At 44.9% G+C, this 24,536-nt stretch overlaps 1 protein-coding gene across 9 annotated transcripts in view; it reads right to left on the bottom strand.

Annotated features, from left to right (window-relative positions):
• The window catches only part of MPP2 (MAGUK p55 scaffold protein 2), a 670,534-nt gene that overhangs the window by 62,634 nt on the left and 583,364 nt on the right, over window positions 1–24,536 (bottom strand). For all 9 annotated transcript variants that reach the window (XM_069634347.1, XM_069634350.1, XM_069634348.1 and 6 more), the window contains one exon: window positions 1,675–1,877. In XM_069634347.1, the coding sequence (XP_069490448.1) occupies window positions 1,675–1,877 (203 nt within the window). The remainder of the gene's footprint in view (window positions 1–1,674; window positions 1,878–24,536) is intronic.

The following is a 24,536-nucleotide window of genomic DNA, read 5'->3' as shown; positions in this document are numbered from 1 at the left end:
GTCTTGTATTGAAGGGGGTTCATGTAGTGAAGGACGAGACGATGGGACAGGCCAGGCTGTCAGATTTTCCTACCCCGTCACTTTTTCCTACCTCTGGGTGGGTTGCTCAATGCCTGCTGTCGGTAGGATTTTGTGACAGGTAGGAAAAAATGACAGGCCAGGCGGTCAGATTTTCCTATTCCTTCCTACCCCGTCACTTTTTCCTATCGGTAGGATTTTCTGACGGGTAGCAAAACATGACATTATAATTCCTGTCAGATTTTCCTACCAATAGGATTTTCTGACGGGTAGCAAAAAGTGACGTTACACCGGCACGCTTTGTACATGACCCGGATGGACACCTGAGCCCGTCCGTATGAAGCAGGATGCATGTAAATGACTTGGTGCAGAAGGCCTACCTCTAAAACACTGCAGGGTAAGCACTGAACAGGATTTCTTTTACCCGGACATTTTAACTGCATAAACATCTAATACATTGGACAATAAATCAAGGCCCTTAACTGTCTAGTTCACATTCTGAGCTTCAATGATAAAGCAACAGATTTTATTATAATAATTGGCTACTTATAGAGCACTTAATCCCCAGAGGTTTCTAAGCACGAACCCAGAGATCGAACCTGTGTTGCTCCAGTATGGTCTTGTTTTTTGTTACCGCTGAGCTATTCTCCCGATAGCTGAACTGGCCTGAAAAGTTCTGCAAGGCGCAGGTAGTAGCACCCTCATAAAAGACACGAATGCCCCTGCCCACATCTTGATGAAGACCAAAGTACACCTGCGATTAGTTTGAAACAGTGTCAACATGTTGATTGTTACAAGTGCTGTTTTAAATTCATATTGCAGCTGCAGCTTTTTTTTAAAAAAAACCTCCCACTATTGCAAACACAACACGGACTTTATTAAGAATTGCTGCACCAATTACTCACTATTTCACTGATGTGGAACCAGTTATTTGTATGACATGTATGTAACTGGATGTATGCAAAATATTAAACTAATTATGAATCTCAGTAAATCGAATTAGATTGCAGGGATGCCATGTCAGTGGAAGAGCTGTTCGTGGAACACATGGGATCCAAAGCGGTGGCTGGGGAAACTCACAGGGAAGGTGTTCGCCATGTGTCCCCTTCACTCTGCTATGCATGGGGTGGATCAATAAGTTGGGGGAGGCTTTTTAGGGATCAGGATAAAAACACCTCACTGCGACCCTGGCGACACTTTCACATAGAACCAATACGATCATTAGGGTTCAACGTTCTTGACTTGTGTGTGCCTGCTTGAAAACCTTGATGCTAGTTTAAAAACAGAATTAGGATTGAATCTATGTGTCATGGTTTGCTAGATCTGTCTTTGGCTCAAAATAAATACAAATTGCGGAGGTTGAGAAACCTTGCCCTATCCATATCTGTGCCCACAGTGCAAATCAATTCCTTTTATGGCATAGTTAACTATATTAGTATGGTTGCTCACTCACTCACTCACTCACTCACTCACTCACTCACTCACTCACTCACTCAATCACCCACCCTCCCGCCGTTCTGACAGATTTTAACTCTGTTTCCACAACCAAAGCCAGCGTAATCCTCCAGCCTCCTTCTAGCATCTCTGCCTTCACTCCCCACCCCTGCTAGCGTCTTCCCCCCGCCTCTACCCTCGCCCTCTTGCTGGTGTTCTCACCTGGGGGTTGACGTCCAGAATACACATCTTGCCGGATTCCACCACCTCGTGGATGGAGTCAATCTTTGTCCCGTAGAGGTTGCCTTCATACTCCCCGTGCTCCAGGTAGCGCCCCGCCTTGATATCCATCTCCATCTCATGCCGTGACACGAACGAGTACACCTGCCCGTCCTTCTCATCATCCTTGGGCTTCCGAGACGTGTCTGCGTGGGCGGAGTAAAAGAAATGATCAGTCAACGAAGGGCTACAAGACTAAAGAGGCTCATCCCAGGTGACACAAACACAGAGATCACTAGCCAGTTATCAACACAGAGATAGACAGATAGACTGGTCCAGCCCAGAGCAAAGGAAGAGAAGAGTCTGAGATGTCCAGACAGGGAAAAAGAGAAGGGTTATTCGGGGTCAAGGGATATCTTTTGGAAGACCTGTTTTAAAAAAAAACAATTAAATGTTGTCCTTTTAAAAAAACATTTAAAAAGTGACATCAGCATCCAGAATCTAGACCAGTGGTGGACAACCTGCAGCCCTCCAGATGTTCTGACCAACAACTCCCATCAGCCACAGAGCCAGGACAGTCAATGGTGAAGATCATAGGAGTCATAGACCAGACCACCTGGAGAGAGCTGCAAGTTGTCCACCGTTGCACTAGAAACTCCCCTTTGCTAATCCCCGCCCTTCTTTTCTTCTCTGCCTTTTAATGACACGTCTCTGGCAACATTCTATTTCTATGGGTGTCAACGAATGGGTTAAAAAACTGTTAGATGTGCCGTATCATCCTTCCTTTTTAATCACACTCACTGGATATGGTCTGATAAAACACGTGTAGCCCCAAAAAGAGCAACTTACAATTTTACAGAGAATGTTTATTGTAGTAAAAAAATCTTGACAATGAGGGGCTGTCCATAGAACTCTACGGTGAGAGGGTCCCAGAGATCTGATTACAGAAACCCGGGATGTGGTGGGAAGAGAACCCCTCACTGAAATGGAAGATCTTATTTTCATCTTTTTTTGTCTTCTCAGTAGTGGTCAATAGTGGTAATGTAGTATTCAATACTAAATGAAGATTAAAGCATTTGTTTAGTATTCTATAAGTAATTGACCAGTATTCAGCATGCTGAATAGTCTTCATATGGTATGCTGCTCAAAACAAATACTATGAAATGCTAAAAAAAGACTAGCTATAGTCTTCGAATACTATAAAAAGACAAGTAAAATACTAAATGGCTGTTTTACCATCTTCACATTCCACATATTTACAATTTGAGACACATGGACAATTGGATTTGCCCAGAATCACAAGATGGAAATCGTATGAGAAATTGGGACAAGGCAACTTTCATACGGGGGTCATTCCGAGTAGGGCGCAAAGGGATACCGGGCACCGTTAAGGACATTGGTGCCGGTAAACCATTTGTGCCCTACTACGAGGTCCCTTTGCGGGTCCCGCTAAGGCCCCCTTGTGGGGGCTGAAATGGGAATGGGGAATGGTATTTTCAATGGGGACTTACCGGTCCCGCAAAGGTCAGACTAGACCGGTAAGTTCCCACTGAACGAGGGCAGACACAGTACCTTTAATGGTACTAGTCATGGCACTAATAGCTAATAGCGCCATGACTAGCACCAACCACATGATTTCTGTTATTTTGTCATCTTGTGGCTATGTCTCAAAGCTACCACTTAAAATTGAAAAATAGTCAAGCCGCAATGAAGTTAACTGGAATCCTGGGTTCTGTTTTGGTTGTGATGACACCTACATGCTCTTTATTAAGCCGTTCTGCTGTGGTAACAAAAAAAATACCTGGTAAGAACAGTTTTCAATATCACATGTTTTCAAAAGGGTAACCTATTGTTTTTGAAAAGATATTTGGCTTTCACGAAGGAACTGGTAACAATTCCTTGTTCAAAATGATGCACAACTGGGACCCTCAATGGTGTGAAATAGTATCATTTTATATTATTCATGGCCAATGTGCCAAGATACACCGATGGATAAGAGACCTGATCCTGCTAAAAGAAGTCAGGTGAAATGTTGGCTACATCAGATAATACAATGATTTTGAAAAAGGTATTTTTTGTGTTTTGGTTTAAAATAAACCTTTCACAAGTAAATCACAGTGAAACTTATAACAAAACAATGAATACAATTTCACGTGTGACATGTATCCCAACAATAAAAATATACATGATTACATCAACATCACTAGTGAAATATTAAGATTTTAAAAAACTCACTTTAGCATAATATTAAAACTTTTCTCAGATTCTAGAACTGTCAGCTTCAGAGATGGCTGCCTGAAGGCTGAGCTCCTGCACCTGAACTGATTTCCTACTCTACACTACTATGGCTGAACCAGTCTCACCTGATACAAAACAACCTGCAAAGAGACAGAAGGGGGTGGCGAGAAGACTTCAGATCAGAGAGAGGATAACATTCTAGACATGCTTACTAAATTGACTTTGGATGTGAATGAGATCAAAGACAAGGTGTCTAGGGCGGAGGAAAGATACTTTGAACTAACTTCAAACTTTAACAGAGTTGAGAACCAACCATTTGAATGGTATGGATAGCACAGTGGAAATGATGGAAAGCCAGATTAAAGACCTGCAATCAAGAAATGATAGATTGTTTTTGAAACTCTCTGAGTAGGAACATTTTTCAAGGCGGAACAATGTGAGAGTGCTGGCCTTCCTGAAGACATGAAGAGAGGCAAACCCATGGAATTTATTGAAAAAGTGCTGGTCTCTGTACTCAACTGGTGTTGTTCACGTTGTCTCACGTTGTATCACGTCACAGAGGACGTGATTAATGGATGTCAGTGTCTCACAAGGAGGTAGATCCCTGCGTATTATGGAGTACACTTTAGGATTGTTGCCAGTCATGGACAGAGGATTCGTTCTGGCTGGAATCAGGCGGTAGGTGCTGCTGATGGGGCCCATCTTTCTAATACCATGCTCCGACCGGCTTTCGGTCCCTGTTGTCTTCCTACGCCTCCACTGGGTTCTATTGTGTTTTTGACAGTATGCAGGGATCTGCTGACCTCCTCGGCCCCCCCCTCTCTTGCCTCCTGGTGGTCTTCTCCAGGGGTCTTCACATACTCCCCTCCCATGGAATCTGCATCTCCTCGGAGACTTCTTTTTTTTTGTTGCTCCTGCTCACCGCACTGTTTCGGGTTGTGGACGCTTGCCTCCCTGCTCTCTAATTTCACGGCACTGGGGAATCTATGTGGCCACATTTCTCCCTCCGTTTGCTGAGTACGTACGAGGACAGTGGAGGGATTTAGTACCTCAGGCATATTAATACTTTCATGTAACTGGCTCTCTGGAACAGCTTAACAATGCTCACGTAGCTCACTCCAGTCTCTGGCAATGATCCGTACAAAAATGGCAGGCCAGCCATTTACAGATTAACTGGTAATTCGCAGTCCCTTCCTCTCACCAGCCTTCGCTCCCCTTCCCATTGCCTTCCTTCATGTTGCTGCGTATTGGTGCCAACTCTACAGCCGCGATATACACATTGGGTTTTTTGGGCTTTTGATTTCTGTTGTGATCTGGACCAGTTCCTATGGTTGTCTGCGCATGAGACAGGATTGATCTGTGTTGTTATAGAGGGGAAGGGACAGAATCCAGGTACGTTGATATGCCCAAAAGACATGGGTGACTCAAATACTGTTTAACGGGTTCAGGGGAGCGCTGAAGGACAAGTGAGTGCTTACCATGCTTTTAGAGACTCGTAATCGACCTGTGGCTGTGGGCTGCTGGACAGTGACAAGAGCGTTCTGGAGACCAGCGGACATTGATTCCAGATGCACTTCCTCGCAAATGTGATTTATGATGCATTCCTATTTGGTACTGTGTGTTTACATGTATTTCAAACCAATGTGTACTCTGGCCTAAGTGCTGATTAGGGGTGGGGAAGATGTGGGCCATACTCTTCTTGTGAGAGGGCTCTGGGTTATGAGGGAGTGTGGTTGGGGAGGGGGTTGCTGGTGCCTACTGATGCTTCCTGTAGATTTTAGTTCTCTATAGGCCACGTGGTAATCTGGTTTGATAATGAGCACCGATTGATAGGTCTAGGCAGAAACTGAGTTTAAGGCCATTTTTTTAGAAGTCTGATGTTGAGTAGTCTACCTTGCCATCGATCTCTCACTGGTTTACACTAGTGGGTGCGGGTGGTTGTGTTACAGATGAGTTGAAGTCTTTGTGCCATGGAGGGCTGCTATGAATGCACGCTTTTGCAGGTTTCCAGGGAGGCTGGGGATGGGGTGTTATTATCAACATTGCTTGGATGTGGGATATGGTATACGTTTTTTCACACTGAATATATTTTTGGGATTTGAATGAGATATTTAGGATGGTTAAATTGCAATGACAGACTGTTGGGTCTATGGTATTATACGTTGTCGGTTTTGGGATGAAGATTCTAGGTTGCGCACCTTTTAGCTTCACTAATACTGGCTTTGAAATGGTATTGGGCTCCGGGTGGGAAAATGGAGGGTTACTCATGGTCTTCATTCTGATTTGGAGTTCTTTGTAGATATTGTTAAGGGTAATATGGGAAAGATTATTGTTATTTATTATTACTGAATAAGAATTGGGTGTGGGTTCTGGGGCAATTGCAGTTCAAGACTTTGGAGTTTTTGTAAATAAATGCACTCACTATCACCTTACAGTTTTGCAGGGTGTGCTGTTCATGGATTCGGTGTGTTTGTTGTGTGTTGTCCTGTGGTGTCTACACAACTCAGTCTATTCGCTTCCCCCTTTCATCCTTTGAATTGAATATGTTCTGGAACTGTATGGATGGTTTCGGGTTGTATAACGCATGTCGATGGGTGATCTGAGGGTATGTTCCTGGAATGTTAAAGGCCTTAACATTCCAAGGAAAAGGAAAGAGGTACTGAACAGGCTGAAGAGGGAAAAGATTGATATTGTCCTTATTCAGGAAACTCATTTGTTGGATGATTCAATACATCTGCTCAAAAATAGATGGTATGCTGAGTCCTTTCAAAATTGCAACAGTTCTAAATCAAGGGGAGTGGGTGTACTACTGTGCAAAGGTCTGCTGCTTCAGATAGAAAAGGCAGTGATGGATGAGGAAGGGAGGATACTTCTTATTGATGTTAAATATGAATATAAGCTAATTACGATAGGTTCAATTATGGTCCATGTAGTGGTGGTAGTCCTTTCTTTGGGAAACTGTCCTTACTTTTGAGAGAGATGGGCGGGGAATATATGATTTTAGGGGGTGACTTCAACTGTGTGATTGACGGGAAAATGGACCGTTCAGCACAATGTAGATATACTGCTGAGAGCGCAAGTAGGACCTTTAAAGAGTTTATGGATAGCATGGATTTAATTGATGCTTGGAGGTTTGTTCATCCGGAGGAGAGGGAATTCTCCTTTCACTCGCCGGTGCCTGACTCTCACTCAAGGATTATTTTCTTAATCCTGATAGGTTGGCTGGCAAATTACAGGATGTGACTATTAAGGAAAGAAGTATTTCGGACCACTCTCTGATGACGATGCAGTTGAGTATAGGGCAGGAAAGGACAGGGTTTTCTAAGTGGCGACTTAAAACGTATGTATTACAAGAACAGGGGGTAGCTGACTCTCTGGAGGGTTTCACGAAGAATTACTTTGAAATTAATGTTGGCTCGGCTTCTGATATCATGGTCTGGGAACGATATAAGGCGACTGTACGGGGGGAACTTATGAATATTACATCCCGGGTTAGGAAAAAGAGCTTGACTGAGCTTCAGAAATTGGAAAGGGAGTTGGAGGAAGCACAGAAAAATTATGCAGTATCTAAGAGTGATGGGGATAGGATAGTGGTGGGAAGACTCAAATAACTACTCAGGCAAAAAATGGATGTCCAATATGAAAAAGGCATGTTCTTTATGAAGCAAAAGTTCTGGGAGCAAGGTGACAAAAATGGGAAACTGCTGGCAAATAGGTTACGGGGCCTAACGGATAGCTCCTTTGTTCAAAAATTGGTAGATGACAATGGTGAAAATATTATTAAAAAGGGTGAGATATGCGAGGGTTATCATACTTTATATCGGGGGGATCAATTCCTGACTTCAGATGATATGGACTCCTTTTTTGATAAGATTGTTATGCCAAATTGGAGTGAGGATCAGTCTGTGATGGTGGATAGCCCTATTATGGAGGTTGAATTATTGATAGCAATTGGTCAGCTCAATAAGGGTAAGTCACCGGGGATAGACGGTCTTCCAGTAGAATTTTACCAGACGTTGAGTGGTGTGCTGGTACCGTTCCTGCGCACCCTGTATAATGGCTTTATGAGGAACTGGATAATTTGTCCCACCATGAAAGATGCTTGTGTTATCGTTCTTCCGAAACCGGGAAGAGATGGTAGAAAATGTGAGAATTATAGGCCGGTCTCACTTCTGAATGTGGACCTCAACATTTTTACTAGAATATTGACTAATAGACTGGATGCGTGCATTGGTAAGCTGATTGATAGTTCGCAGGTTGGATTTATGAGAGGTAGATATGGTTACAATCATATTAGGAAGTTGATTGACATTATGGGTCTACCGAAGACAAAGACTCGGGATACCTTGTTGCTTTTTATGGATGCAGAAAAGGCCTTTGACAGGGTCAATTGGTCTTTTCTTTATCACACTCTTAAGAGGATGGGATTTGGTGACACATTCATAAGGACTATAAGAGCATTGAACTCCGATATTAGTGCGAAGGTATGGGTGAATGGGGTTATGTCCTCCTCATTCTTGTTGTCTAGGGGGACTAGACAGGGTTGCCCATTGTCTCCATACCTGTTTAATCTGGCATTGGAACCCCTCATTTTATACTTGAAACATGAACAGGGCCTTCATGGCCTTCGATTTTGAAATAATTAGTTAAAGGGTTTTGTGCTACGCTGATGACATGACTATTATCTTGTCTAATCTGGAGGAGGGATGTGTGAAACTTAAACATATGTTTGAAGAGGTAGGTCAGTTGTCAGGCCACAAATAAATTGGGGAAAAACAGTGGCCTTCCCTCTGGATGTTAGTATCCCACGTGATGTTTTTGGTTCTTGGAACTGCCACTGGGAAATAGGGACAATTAAGTATCTGGGTATTCACTTGGTCCGAGATTTGAAAAGAATGGCTGCTTTCAATGTATCATGAATATTGGAGGTAATTAAAAGGGACATATTAAAGTGGGGCCAGTTGAAGATGTGGATATGGGCCAAGATTAATGCCATTAAAATGGTACTTTTACCAAAGATTCTCTACATCATACAGTCCATCCCCCTAAAATTCTCGAAAAAAGTAATTACTCCTGTTGACAAAGCCTTCCAAGAATTTCTTTGGGGGGGAAGGTAAAAGGCCTAAAGTTCATACATTTATTTTAACATGTCCTGTGAAGGATGGGGGATTTGGATACCCGATCTTGATGAATTATTGCACTGGCTTTCTCTTGAAGAAATCGAACTCATACTTCTCTGATATTATCGAATATGTTCCCAATTGGCATATTATTGAGAGTACCCATTTTTCACCTTATGCTATTAGAGATATATACTCTATATTAAAAGTACCGTCTTCAGTGAAGATGCTGCCTACAATGTGTGCTACTAGGGAGGCGTTATTGTGTTTTATGGAGATTGATGGTGGGAATGCTTGGATGCATTATGATGCATCTTTGTGGCATAATGCATGTTTGCAGTTAGCGAATAGGCCCTTATGCAGGAAGAGTTGGATCAGTAGGGGCATACTTAGAATTCATGATGTGTGGCTAAACGATCACATGATCCCCTTTGACCAATTGAGAACATCTTTTGGGATTGGGGCTAGGGAAAGAGGTTGTTATGATGCCTTGAATGCTCTCTTGACTGAAAGGACAGGGATGTTGGACGGGGTCATGAATGAGAGACCTTCATTGTGTGAAATTCTCCGCTCTACCTCGTGTGTGGTTTTCACTATATGAGGTTAATGCCGATAGAAGGAACGGATGTGGAGGCTTGGGATAAACCTTGCCAGGCTTGTATGAATGACCTTGGTATGGATATCCCTATTCAGGAATGGGTCTATTTACTTCATGTAGGGGTGCAAGCAAAGATGGACTTACAGCTACGATATATTAGACAAAGGGTCCTCTACAGATTATATTGGACACCATCCAAGATGGCTAGGTTGGGACTTTCGGATTCTGATTCTTGTTGGGGTTGTGGATGTGGCGGGGGTTCTTTGATGCATATGTTATAGATGTGCTCAAGATTGTCTGATTTTTGGTCTGGTGGATTGGATAGGTTAGACCTTGTATTGGAGGAGAAACTTCCTCGCACTTTCCATTCGACCATATTGTTATCCAACAGGGGAAGAGGGGACAGGGCTAGGGATGGTGCAGATTGGATTAATAGGGTTTTGGTTTTAGCGATGAAACATATATTGCGAGTTTGGAAATCTAGAAAGAAACCTGGTGTGGAGGAGTGGCTATTGGCATGCAAATCTTGTCGGACTATGAAAAAAAAGTTATGCTATTTGGACAAGGGAGGGAGAGACATTATTCTTGGCTTTGGGGACCTTTTAATGACCTAAACGTTGAGAGTACAGGTTCCAGTGTTTCATGGTATGTCCCTTGACTGGGGGACATTTTATGGTGGTGGGGGACTGTTAGTTGTGCGTTTTTCTGTTGCTTTGTCTTTTTTGGTTGTGTGTCATGGATCTTTTATAAGGTTGTAAAATGTTATTCTACGTGAGTTATAAATATCCATATTGTTATGTATTTGATTAGTCTATTTTAGTTCTAATGTTATTATAAGTTTTGCAATTTGGACATAATGTTGTGATATGGAGATTGTTGTACTGAGTTTTGATTGTTGTTTAAAATGTTAAATAAAGTGATTAAAAAAAAAACTTTTCTCAAAGAAGTTGTAAAAATTGTTTAACCAAATCTAAAGGCAATAATATTGTATTGTATTGTAGTCGTCATTTATGTAGCACTCTTTCCCCATTTGTATGGCCTCAATGCGCTTTGTGTGTATGATCGTCTGTCAGTGAGGGGCTCTGGGGTAAGGATGTGGATTTGTCACTGTATGCCGTTGCGAACGCTGCCAGCATCAGTGTGGGTATTGATGGAAAAGGAGTGTTACTGTGTTTCGGTCAGTTTTTCTGTGCGCCTATCAACAGTATAGAGTGTGGGAGGGTTACAGGAGGGGAAGGGAAGAGCCAGGTTTTTAGGGCCTTTCTGAATGCCAAGTGATTGTCAGTATTGTAGAGAGTTCCAGATGATTGGCGCCTGGACAGAGAAGGAGGATCCGCCCAGTCTGGTGCAGTTATAATGTGGGACAACGAGGAGGGATGCTGTGCCGGATCTGAGAGTCCTTGAGGGGTGGTAGCAAGTGACTTTGTCTTGGAGGAATTCCGGGCTGGTGCTGTGGAGGGTTTATAGTCATAATGTCGAAAACAAAAATGTCGAACGTCATAATGTCGAAAAAAAAATGTCGAAAAAAAATAAGTCGCATTTTTTTTTCAATACGTTTTTTTTCGAAATGGGGGGTTCCACCCACAACCCCCCCTTTTTTTTTATTTTACCCATTTTTTATACTTACCAAACCCAAAAAATACATATAAATAAAAAAATAATAGATTTGACTTTTTTTTTTTGGACATTTTTTCCACATTTTTGTCATTCGACATGTTATTTTCGACATTATGACTGCACACCGCTCTGGAGGTCCCGGTGAGTGATGCACATGGCTTTAAAGTGCATCGACCAATAGGGAGCCAATGGAGCACTCTTAGTGTAGAGCTAATGTATTCTGTGGGAGGTAGGTTAAAGAGCATGCGGGCAGCAGCATTTTGGATTCTTTGCAGTTTCCTCAGCTGAAATGCTGGTGCGCCCAGGTAAAGGCAGTTTGCATAGTCTAAGCAGGAGAGGATGATGGAGATGATGGCAGAGAAACAGTGAGGATAGGTGAGGTATGGGAAGATGTGCCTGAGGATGCGTAGATGGAAGAAACAGGTTTTGGATACAGAGTTGATGTGTTGAACAAAGGATAGATCTGTGTCCACTGTGCATCCAAGGTTTTTCACTGATGTGGAGGTTGCCGGTGAGGGGCCTAGGGATTGAGGCCAGGGAAAAGGTTGGGGAAGAAGCGCTGTTTTCCACAGGCTAGGATTTCCATTTTCCCAGGAATGAGGATGAGGTGGTTGGTCGTCATCTAGTAGTCAACATCCGAGAGGCATGATGATAGATCTGGTGGGTTAAAACCTGTCGATTTTGATATTTTAAGGATCTGGGTGTCGTCGGCATAGTTGTAGCAGGTGAGGTTGTGGGAGCGGATGAGTGTGGGTAGTGGGTTTAGATAGATGTTGAAGAGGATGGTGGGATAGGGATGCTCCTTGTGGGACCCCTTTTGTTACTGGTTGTGAGGTGGAGGTGAACCGCTGGAGGAGGGTGATTTGTGAACGATTAGAGATGAAAGAGGAGATCCAAAAGAGGGCAATGTCTTTAATTGCTAATGTGTGTAACCTGTCTAGGAGGATGGTGTGGTCGATGGTATCGACGGTGGCGGAGAGGTCAAGGAGGATGAGTAGAGCGCAGCCTTCTGCATCCGCTGTTATTTTTAGGTCGTCACAGATGGACACTAGGAAGGACTTCATTCCTCGGAGTGGTCTGAAGCCACATTGGACAGAATCCAAGAGGTTGTAGGCTTCAGTGAAAAGGCAGATCTGCTTATATTCTGTGCGGTCCATGAATTTTGCCATGAAGCAGGTGTTGGAGATGGGCCGGTAGTTCCGGGGGAGGAGTGGGTCGAGTGAAGATTTTTCGAGGAGGGGTTTGATGTTAATGTTAAAGATCATTTCTACAGTGCACTATTACCACAAGAGTGGTCCCTGGTGCTCATGTTGTAGGAGGTTTTTAAGGCTTCAGGAAGGTTCCTGATACTAGGTAGTGGTTGAGGATTGAGCGTGCAATACTGCCTGCACAGGTTGAGGCTAGGATATTTTTGAGGCGGGTGGGTGGGCAGGGGTCCTCAGGGAAGCCTGATGAGCGGCTTTGTGCTAGGAGCAATTGGAACTCCTGGTGTGAGGTTGGAGTGAAAGAGGTGGGGGTTTGTATTGAAAGGGGGTTTGGACAGGGGTTGGGCTGTGGAAAGGCAGTGGGCGAGGCATGTGTTCCAATTTAGAGAGGATGTGCAGTGTCTGTTGATAGAGGCATTGTGGAAGTGGTCTGATAAGGTGTCACATAGGGATTGGGAGTTGGGGAGGTGGGGGGTTTAGAGCAGCCCGGAGAATTTAATTCAGAAATGATTCTATGCATTTCCTTGTTTGGGTTGCAAGAATTTAGGATTCTGTCCCTGCAGAATGTTTTCTTGGTTTTTCTGATTTCCAATCTATATGCTCTGGTTAGACTTGCTAGTATGGTTTTGTTCTAGGTGGTAGGAGTGGTTCTCCAGGTCCGTTCCAGATGGTCCTTGAGGGTTTTTAGTGATTTGAGGTTGGTGGTGTACCACCTGGGTGTGGGTCCTGATCTCTGAGAGGGCCGTTTTGTTGGGGTGAGGGGTGCAAAGGCACTTGAGAGCCTGCGGTTTAAGAGTTTGATGGGGGGGGCCTTCCTGCTGGCAGAGTGTTGGCAGTGTGGTGAGGAGGGAGTTGGCTAGATCTGGGGTGATAACAACTTTGTTCCATAGTGGAGTGAGAGGGGGTGGAGGTGGGTGGTGGTCGGGCGTACCCTTGGGTGTGGCCCATGGTTGTGAGTGGTACAGAGAAGAAGATTGCTGGGTGATCTGTCCATTATAGGCGGCATGGAGGCAGTGTGGAAATGGTGTTTGTGGTGCTGAAGATCGCATCGAGGGTGTGGCCTCCAGTATGGGTGGGCATGAGATTGATCTGTGTGAAGTTGAAGGCTTCTAGGTTGTCTGTGAGAGATCGGTCATGGGGTTTGAGGAGGAGTCAAACCAGATGTTGAAATTCCCTAGGATGGTAAGTGTAAGATGGAGGATGAGGTTAGTTGTCAGAGCATTGCAGAGTATGTCTGCAAAGTTTTTGTTACAGCCAGGATGTCTGTAAATCAGTAGGAATCTGTGCGAGGCAGAGGGCGAGAGTTGGAGTTTTACCAGTAGGGATTCGTAGTCTTTGGTGTTGGCTGAAGTGTCCTTAATTAGTAGTGGGAATTGGTGTTTGTGTAGTATCGCAAGTACTCCACCTCTTTGCAATCTGTTCCGTACAATAAGGTTGGAGCCTGGTGGGAAGGCCTTGTGGGCAATGGGCTCATAATCATCAGGAAACCAGGTATCTTTGATGAAAAGGACATCTGTGTTTTCTTCTGTGATAAGCACAACAATGCGGAATTTGCTTTTAGAGACTGACCCCGAGTTGATGAGGATGCCAGAGAGATGGTGGGGTATGTTTACAGGTGATTTACGGGTCCTGTTGGGGAAGAGAGGTGGCAGGGGTTTGGGGTAGGGTTTGGCCAGGGGAGGGGTTATCGAGGTCAGAGGGGGAAAGGGGTGGACGAGGCACAGTGTAGTGAGGAGGCATGGGGGGTGGAGGTGGCCCGGGGGGACAGGCAAAGAGGAGAATAGGACTAGGACCGGGTTAGGTGCTGGCAGGGAGGCTAGGGCTCTATAGTGAGGTGGCAGGGTGTGGGATCTGGGTTGGAGAAGGGGTGAAACTAGGTGGGGCCTGAAATGGCCTAGGTCTGGGCCTTTCCTTGACTTTCAGGTGGCCCATGGGTGTGGGTGAGAGTGGAGGTTGGAGTTTTGGCCAGGGCTGCTCTTGCTGCACTGAGAGAGGGGGATCATGAGTAGAGGGTGCAAGTGCTATTTTGTTTTGTGGGGGTGTGAGCAGAGGGTGCAGGTGAGTAGCCGGCGGGGCGGGAGTGGCATGGGATGGTAGATTTACCTGGGTCTCTTGGCAGTACGGTATGCTCCACAGGTCAATGTTTTCAACTCCCGCTCTCCATCGTGCTACTCTCTATCGTGCTGTTCTCGATTGAGCAGAGCCAGATCTACGCAGAGTATGTAGCGGGTGGGAGAGGGCGGGGTTGTGCAAGCGAGTGAGGAGGAGGGACGCATACTGTCGAGCTTCAGAGGGTGGCGTGGGGGCTGCGAGATAAGATGGAGGGATAGGATGTTGGGCATTTTGATGGGGTTGGTTGGGTTGGGGTGTGGCTAGGTCTCATGAGACCTACTGGCATGCCAGCGTGAGGCTCTGATTTGGGTAGTGTGTTGCATGGTGTCTATCCTGTGGGTAGGCTGCATCCTATGTTGGGAGGTCACAGGTATGGCTGGTGTGGTTGGGGTCAGGTGCAGGAGTATGGTTGGTAGTTGGGCCAGTAATTGTAGAAACGGAAACGCCTAGATGTCGGAATGCTTGAAATGGAGGTAAAAACAGTACACGCAGTAACCACAAATGTTTGGATACCTGGATATAGGTAGAGATGCCTTGCTGGGAATATAGCAGTAGACAATAGGCCTAAATGCAAATGATGGTCAACTAAAATTAATTGCCTAAATTATGAGATATTGCTACCACTGGCAAACATAATCTGGAGATGCTTCTGTAGGAGCTGCTCTTTGTCTCACGGCCCTTGGCTGAGGGGGCTGCAACGGGCAGTGGGCTGCCCTGGTGAGTTGTGTGATATGGGCACAATGGACCAATCAGGGGAGGGAGTAGGCAGGGAGACAGGATTATTCACCGGGAAGTAGGGACAAGGTGGGGCTGATCTCTGAGGCTATCTGATTCCGTAGCAATGCCCAAAATAACATTTCTTTACTTATAAACCCCACAGATTGCAGGGGCCAGGCCTCACCAATAACTATGAGCCAAAGTGGCTCACGGAGGCAATGGGGTGTGGGTCTAGGCCCACACTCTTTTGGTGTTACAGGCTTTGACCAATCAGGGGAGTGGGTGGGCAGGGAGGTGGGATTATTCACCGGGAAGTGGCGACACAGTGGGGCTGAGCACCAAGGCTATCCAATTGAGTAAAAAGGACCAAAATACAATTATTTTTACTTACAAACCCTGCAGATTGCAGGGGACACGCCTCACCAAGAACTATGAGCCAAAGTGTCTGGCAAAACAGAAAGGGGAAATTATAGCCATCTGCAGAGGGCAGTGGCTGAGTGTCTCATAGCCACTGTAAGCAAGGTACAGAAATAAGTGGATTATAAATCCTAAGTAGGGATAGGAGTAGCAAGCTTGGCAATTCAAATGTAGAGGTCTAGAGTAGACAGCAGCAACATGCTGATGAAAAATGAGCACCAAAAAAATAACATACTTAATTTGTTAATTGTGACATTGCATAATTAACAAGGTTGTGATCCCTTGATTCCCCTTTGGGATCTTACATGGATTCACTGGACCCCTGTTGGGAGAACATCTCATCCGCTAAGGAAGAGCTGAGCTCTGCTACCACCCCCCCAACTACAACCTGTTCAGTGGGGCGCAGGGTGGGGGACGTGAACCGCTGTGGACAAAAGCCTCACTGCTGTCTTTGCAATGGAACAAAGATCCTGTTCACTTGGAATGAAGGACCCCCAATAGATGCTAGCCAACTTGGGTGCAGAGCTATAGTGCTCCTCGTCTCAGATCCTGGATTGAGCCTCCAAGTACCCCAAAAGCTGCAGTGACCCAGTTCCATTGCCTTTAGACGTTCAAGCTAGTTTTGAGCGCACTGGATACACTTTAGAGCTCCAACAGCAAATGTGATGTCGGTTTTTGTACTCTGCATGAACTACTTGCGGCATTTCAAGCCACCCAGATGTTGGCACGACCCATTGAAGTAGACTGCCTCAATTGCAGGCAAGACCTCATGGGAGCAACCGTTTCAAACACAGATTACCGTTGGAAGCCAGCAAGTTGCCCATCTCAAACATAGAATCGATTCAAGAAGCTTGGTTGATGGCCGGTCATGAACATTCAGCTCTTATTGATCTGCACTGCCTATCCCCTACCCTCCCCATGCATCTTGGAGTTACAATTCTTTAGCAACAGGAGCAGTTTAACAACCAAAACTGAAGTCTGGTCATGCACAACTTCAGTATTGTTAAGTTGAAGTGACATTACTTATGTTAATGGAACTTATTAAGCACAGCAGTCACACAAGGGCATCTTGGCACTAAAAGACCAAAAGTAGCCAGCAGAGATAGGATCAAATCTGATTTAGAAAAGAAGAGTCTTTAGGGAGCGGTGAAAGGAGAGGTGATTAACGATCGCTCAAAGGGAGAATCGGAGAGAGTTCCAGGCCTTTGCTGCAGCAACGAAGAGCGCTCGACTGCCTATCTGGGAATATTTTATCCGGGGGACCTGAATCGTTAACGAAGATTGAGAGCTACGTGCTCTGGAGGGGACATGGGCACAGAGGTTTTCATGGCGATATTCAGCCCCAGTTTGTAAAAAGCTCTATGGAAAATACACCGAAATTTGAAAACCACACGCTTTCCAACAGGGAGCCAGTGCAGCTGACGTAGGAGGAGAGTCATATGAGAACCAAAAGGGAGGGTTAAACACAGCTCTTGCAGCCATATTCTGCAAGAGCTGGAGTTGACAAATCAAATAGGCAGGTTGAGCCAGATAGAGGGCGTTACAGTAGTCAATACTGCTCATGACTAGAGCAGATACAACAGGAGCGTGGAATTGAGAGGGAATAAACAGCAGGACTTTACAGAGGGTTCTTAACTTGAGATGGCCAGCTTGACGGACAGCTGCCACGTGGTCAGACACTGGCCCTCATTACGACCCTGGCGGAAATCGTGGTGCAATATGCACCATGGAGCACGGCGGAAAGCTGCCGATACCGCCATGGGGGTTGGCGGATTTACCGCCCCATTCCGACCTTGGCGGGGCGGTAAATCCCCATTCCCCATTTTACCCTTCCCCATTCCCATTTTTGCCCCATAGGGTATAATGGGAGTGGGGAAGGCGTTAATTACGCCACCGTAAAATACGGTGGCGTAATTAACAACAAGGTCCCGTAGCGCCATGGATTTCTCCGCCCGGAAAAACCAGGCGGAAAACGCTCCATGGCGCTACGGGAACTCATAGTAGGGCGGACGGGTCCGCCGCGAATACCGCTGGCGTAGACCCACTCCGCCAGGGTCGTAATGAGGGCCACTGACAGATGCAGAGATTTTAAGGCCCAGATCTTTCACCACAGTAGCCGGCACTGGACAGGGTCCGAAACTAGCAGGCCAGAAGTCAGGGGTCCAGAACAAAGAAGGGGAGACAGATCCAGCTACCAGCACCTCTGTCTTATCAACATTCAATTTCAGCCAATTCCTGGTCATCCATCCACCCACGAGGGACGTCATTTCAACAAAATGCCAGGGGTAGCGGAAGTGACATCACATGACCCTTGACTTCTGATGATATCACAGGAAGTGATGTAATTTGACCCGCCCCCGAAGTGATATCACGAGAAGCAATCGAACATGATCTTTCACAACAGGAAGTGGCGTTGCATTGTTCCTCATTACACTACGAAAAATATGATTATGATATCACTATAATGTGATGTGCATTTCATACAGTAATGGATCGCCATATGTATCATTAATATCAGTGTGTAGAAGCCCATACTACCGAATTACTGTGAATGCAAGCAGACATCCATGGCCAAATGATAATGATGTGTTATTATATAGTACTTACGCTTAAGCGCTTTATATAGTACACATATACATACAATATCACCCAAGCTGTGTTGGCACTCATTTATCAACCTGAGAGGTTGAAAGGCTGAGTTGAGGTGTCTAAATCAGTGACTCACCCCCTGAAGTTTGCCTGAAATAAACCTTTAATGAGTCTAGCAATTATTGAATAGAATTCCAGAAAGAACAATTATTTGGTATTCCTATTCTTTCTTATTCCGGATCACTGCTGAAAGTGTTAGACTTGTGGAACCCCTGTTTAAGAGGCCTGAACAAGAAAGCCAGCCACTCCAGAAGCAAACAGCCACATGCCACTGGCCACAGGCCGGGACATTGCATTAAAAAAACATATATAAAAAACGTTTTTAAAAAAATTGAGGGGTAACAAGGGAGACCACAAGGGTAGCAAGGGAGACTTCACGGGTCGCAGTTGTGACCCATGGCAACCCCTAAATGACGTCCCTGCCATCCACGCCCTCCATGCAGTTCTGAAGTTCAGCAGCCATGTCAGAGCAAGACAGATCAAGACGTAGCATAATCTGCGTGTCGTTGGCATAGGAATAGCAGAGGAAACCGTGGGAGCGGATGAGAGCCAGGAGTGGCTGGATGTAAATATTGAACAAGATAGGTGACAAGGCAGAGCCTTGTGGGACCCCGCATGACAGAGGCACTGGTTTGGAAGAAAAGGGAGAGAGCAAGACAGATTGAATGCGACAAGAGTGAAAAGAAGAAAACCAGGTATGCACCTGGCCAGAAAGACCTGCAGAAGACAAAAGGGCAACCAGGGTGGGGTGGTCTACAGTGTTAAACGCTGCTGAAAGTTCTAATAAAATCAGCGCCCCTATGCCACCCAAATCAGCCAGACGGGCAAGGTCATCTACCACAGATACTAGAACAGATCCCATGCCTGGACCGGGGCAGAAGCCAGATTGAAAAGGATAAAAAAAGAGAGACGATTCAAGAAATAAACTCAGTAAAGGAGACACTAAGGATTCGAGCAACTTCATAGAGAGAAAGAATAAGTGAAATAGGAGGAAAGTTAGACAGAACTGCCGGGTCCAGAGAGGGTTTTTTTTAACAGAGGGATCACAGATTGATTGGCACAAAAGCTAGAGATTTTGGATTCTGTGGACAACTTGCAAACATGCGAACCATGATGTTGAGGTGATATGGGTAGATGAAATGACACAGCCGAGCGTGCATCTGAAGTGCACCCCACAGTGTGAGACTTCACGAAGGGCCTAAATTAAAAATTGGAGTTCTGTTGTATATTATTTCTTTCCGTTTTTGGATGTTACATTCATGCTGTGCTGCACAATGTCCGGGCCTGTTAAAACCAATGGAAGCCAATAGGGCAATTGGTGGGCAGGTTTTGCATTGAGCAACCTTCTCAGGCGCTGTCCTATCCTTGACCTTAGTGTTCACCTGATCATCTTACAATATCACAGCTAACTCGTTACGTACAATTCATAAGCAATCAAAGGAACATCCAGCGGCAACAGATACCGAAGGTGTTTTCAATTGTATATGAGAGGTGCTCCCACCAAAGGATTGCTCAACATTCAATGATGGATCCATTTTCTGTCTGCTCAATATGGCAACTATTGATTTTGGCGCGGTTCATAGAGGTTGAGGTTGCAGATGATTAGGGTCTTGACGATGACGTAGTTCGGATTGAGGGGAGAGGGGTAGTATAACCAGCAATGCCATTGTTCTCTGGGACAGTCCTTTACTGGCAGTCAGAGCGTTGCTTCCCTTGGTTGCAGGGGTAGAGTGACCTCAGCAGAGAAGAGCCTGGAATGGAGAGGTGGGGGTGACTTCATAGGAGCCCACAGAGAATCACTCCCTTCTCATGAGGATACGGTGTTAGGAAGGTGGCTCTACACAGAGCATATCTGTTTAATGACTTGAAAGCCCCAACAGTGGAAGAATGGGAAGATGTGCTGTTTTCTGCTTCATGGTTGCCATGATGGGCAGCAGAGAAGACTCTCATGCCCATCAGACCCACGAGAGCTCTGGATGAGCATGCAAATGGCAGCAGTGTCTGGTATGAATACCAGTAACATAACATAACATAACATTTCGTCGACCCACCAATGCCTTACACCTTATACGAATGAATGCTGCACATTCTCCCCTTGGTTAGAATACTTAAAGTCACAGGAAAAGGAGGTAAACGCCACTTGGTGTTATCATCTGCAGATTTCCCAAAACCCCTCAGCAGATAATTGGTGATAGAAACATCTTCTAGTGGGGAAGAAAAGGAAGTGCATGTCTGGTGCCCTATTGCACATTCTACTACGCAGACTGTTCTAGACTTCCCTGCACAATCAGATTCTGCAGCTTGAACACTTCCACCCTCTGGATCTGCCATAGAGCCTCCCATTGGTGACAGCAACAGACTATCACTTGTTTCTTTAAAATACTGTTCTGGAGGCATACAGGAGGTGGCAGAAGAATGTGTTTTGCGAATCTACGAATGAGCCATGCTGCAGAAGAGGAGAATTTCTAAGTAAAAAAGAAAGGAATGAGTGTGAAGATTAAAAAGAGGGTTCCGGTGCAGTGGGGAGGGGACGGGCGCGATTAGTGAATCAGGGGACGGTGGGGTCAAAGAGGGAAAAGAGGGCTAGCACACAGAAAAGAAAAGTCTCTCGCTTGGGGAAAGAATGGATTTACATCACAGGGAAAAAGTACTAGGCAAAAGAAATGAGTAAAAGAGAAAACGAAGGCACTCACATTTTGAATACAGGGGCGTGTCAATGGGAACAGAAAGGTGTCACAGGGGAAATAAAGGACTTCACAGTAAATGATGACATATGATGCGGAAGCATGGATGTGAACGACCTGCTCAACCACAGGCTAGGTTACTGCAATGCCTCAGATGGGGCGGAGTGTGGGGTGGTGTCCTTGCCTAACCAGTAAAAAGACAGTAAAACATCCAATAATTGAGCCGAAATACTCAGCTTCAGACTGAGAAAATGGGAATAAGTAACCTATCACCCCAGAAACATTTGCTGCTCCTCCCTCACTCCTCCACCCCCAGCCCATGAACGCCAGGAAATAGACCAACATCCTGTGACACATGTGCAAAGACCTGGACAAAAAAAGCCCCTAAAAAAAGCCAAGCACACTACAAAAGGTAGTGGATGGTTTTGCACTCTTTGATGTTAAACTCTGCCAAAACAGAATTGCTCTTCTTCCCAGCCAAAAGCTCTCCCCCATCTCTTCCTCTGCCTATCCAGTTCCTACCTGACACTCTCCCCTACTCTTCTTCAGATAGAAACCTCAGCGTCATCTATGGCCCATATCACACCTTCTCTACTTATATCCCCCAAACTGGAACTGCAGCTCGCCTCAACCTCCTAAATATTATGAAAATCAGGCACCTTCTTCTTTCAACACCACCAAGCATCCCTTAATGACTTATGTCTTCTCTAAACTGGACTACTGTGCCAGTATCCTCTTTGGTCTCCCCAACTATGCTTTCTGTCCTCTCGATAAGATTATCAACTTCTCTACCAGGACTCTCTTTGAACTCCCTCAGTTCACACCTACTTCCTCGAACTGTCACCAGGCTGAATGGCTGGCAATGCAAAATGGGGCCAGATTTAAATGTCTTTTCCTGCTTCACAAATCTATCCATGGTAAGGCACCACTGTATCTATCCTCCTCGATCCAACTACAAGCCTTCTCGTAATCTCTGCTCTGCCTCCTCAAAAACACTTGGGGCTCCTCGCCCTGCCTGTGCTTCCTATTGCTCCCGCTCTTTTCTCTTCTTGCTCCACTTGCATGGAATTCTCTTTCCCTGGATATCCGAGAAGCAGTCCACACAGATTTGTTCAAAACCGAGCTAAAAGCCTACCGCCTTGCCACAGAGTTACCCTCTTAACCTACCTCTCATCTGCCTGCTAGCTAACATTTTCCCCTCACCTCGAACCTGCCTCTGTCCCTCACTTCCTCTGCCTCCACTCTAGGACTTCACCCATCATGGTCACATCCCGTCATGGTCACATCACAAGCACACCTGGCCGTACCACCTAACTGCACTTACAAATGTCCAATGCTGGTTGTCCTTAACCTATGTATGACCACTTATGTTTTGTCCCCGGTGATTGTTCCATGTACTCCCCTCCACAGCCTGGTCAGAATGTCCCTCAAACTCACCCCATTGTAAGAAGCTCATAGCTACCCATCAAATCTGATTTCTTATCTATTGTACGTTCTTTTGTGATCAAAAGAGCATTGTTCCTCCTGTATATATTAATAAATAACTAAATAAAGACCCTATGGTCCTAGACTGTATGCCAAAAACCTGTGATGAAACTAGAAGAAAAGTTTGGGGAGACAGGCTGCGCAAAACCCTAGATCCCACCTATGGTATTGCCTGAAATGGGCCAACAGCCTCACAGCATCCAGGGCCGGCCTAGAAACCTTGCTCTTGCACCCCAAGGATATGGAATCAGAACAGAGCTTACGTCACAGATGAAGCACCAATAAAAAATTGAGTTTTGCATTATGTGAGAAACAAATCGAAATAACATGAAGAGGATGGTGAATATCTTCCCCTCTTGAAACATCCTATGCCTATCCCCCTTTCTTGTGTCCCTGGCTGTGAAGTGGCTGTCATCCTGGGTGAGAGCCTTGTGGAGCCCTTTCCATCATCTTCACGCACCCTCAGTTATTTTATACTTGCAATATTTTGTCCTTTCTTTCTTACTGTGATATTGTGTCCTTTTGATTGTATGGTTGTGAGATTTTGTTTGTACATCCTATTGTTGTGCCTATTGTGATAGTTTATCCTTTAAATCTTATTGTTGTGAGATTGTGTCCTTTTGGTCTTATTGTGATATTTTGTGGTTTAGATCTTATTTTTCTGGTATTTTGTTTTTTTTAGATCTTATTGTTGTGATCTTTTATCCTTTATATCTTATTGCTGTTATATTTAGTTTTTGTATCTTATTGTTGTGATCATTTGTTCTTTCGATCTGGTTGTTATGATATTTTGCTTTTAGAGTTTACTGTTGTGATATTTTGCCTTTCGATCTTATTGTAATAGTTTGTCCTTTAGATCGTAATGTTGAGAAATCTTGTTTTCTAGTTCTTATTGTTGTTATCATTTGCTCTTTAGATCTTATTGTTGTGATATTTTGAACTTTAGATCTTATTGTTTTGATTTTCAGTTTTTTAGATCTGCTTGTTTGTATCTAATGACTGGACACCAAATGAAAGGACCTACACAAAAATAGAAGCCACAGGTGGGATGAAAGGGAGTAAAGATTTGAAAAAACAGATAGATGCAAGAGTAAAAAAGAAAATAGCATTCAATGGAAAGTCAGGGCCTCATTAGAAAAATGTTACATGAGGGGAAAAGGTCACAGGGAATGAAAAGTCAAGGGATCATTGGAGAAAATGTGCAAGGGGGGAAAGGAAGTCACATGGCATGGAAAGTCAGGGCATCATAAGGGAGAGTAAGAAAGCCACAGTGAAAAAAGAGAATCAAAGAGATAAAAGAAGGGAATCACTGAAGATTTGCCTTTATGAATTACACACAATCATCCATTACACTGCTGAACATTGTCCGTACACAGACGGACAGAATCCTACCCCACCCCTCACCTGCTCATCCTTTGTTTCTTTCCACATTCATCTTTCACGCCTCCACTCTTGACTCTCCTATCTTAGGCGGCCAGCTTGAAGTTTCAGAATTAGTTTTCCAGGGTTTTGTTTCAGGTCAGTATCCACAAACCCAAACAACGAAGCCTCCATGCTACCAGGGACTGCTAGAGCACATCTCAAGCCCATGGCACAACCACTCACCACTTATCCTACGACAAGATGATCACTCGCAATCTGCCTTCAGGGAAACAACTCCATCACTAATACAGAGGAGACACGAAAGAACGTGTACTCCGAACTTCTGCACTCTCCATTCCATCAACCTGTTGGACGAACACGCAGCCAAAAGCCCCAAACAATTACTTATTCCCTTTTCCCTGCATGACTCTCTCAAAAAGCTTTTCTCTGTCTAAACATTGTACCCACTTTACTTGTGGTTTCATTTTCCTTCACAAACTATGGTCGGGTTGCCCCTAGTGGGGACAGAACACTCCAGGACCCAGTCAGTACTTGGCACTGTGGGACCACTACAGTGGTGATATTGTGCAGTGAAAAGCTTCATAACATAGCATTACATAATTTAAGCATAACATACGCCTTTCTTCCTCCAGAGACTCAC

Source organism: Ambystoma mexicanum, chromosome 13 (genome assembly GCF_040938575.1).
Source record: "Ambystoma mexicanum isolate Mex_15411 chromosome 13, UKY_AmexF1_1, whole genome shotgun sequence".
In the NCBI taxonomy this organism is placed as follows: domain Eukaryota; kingdom Metazoa; phylum Chordata; class Amphibia; order Caudata; family Ambystomatidae; genus Ambystoma; species Ambystoma mexicanum.
Note: the sequence above shows the minus strand (reverse complement) of the source record. Positions and strands in the feature narration are given on the sequence as shown.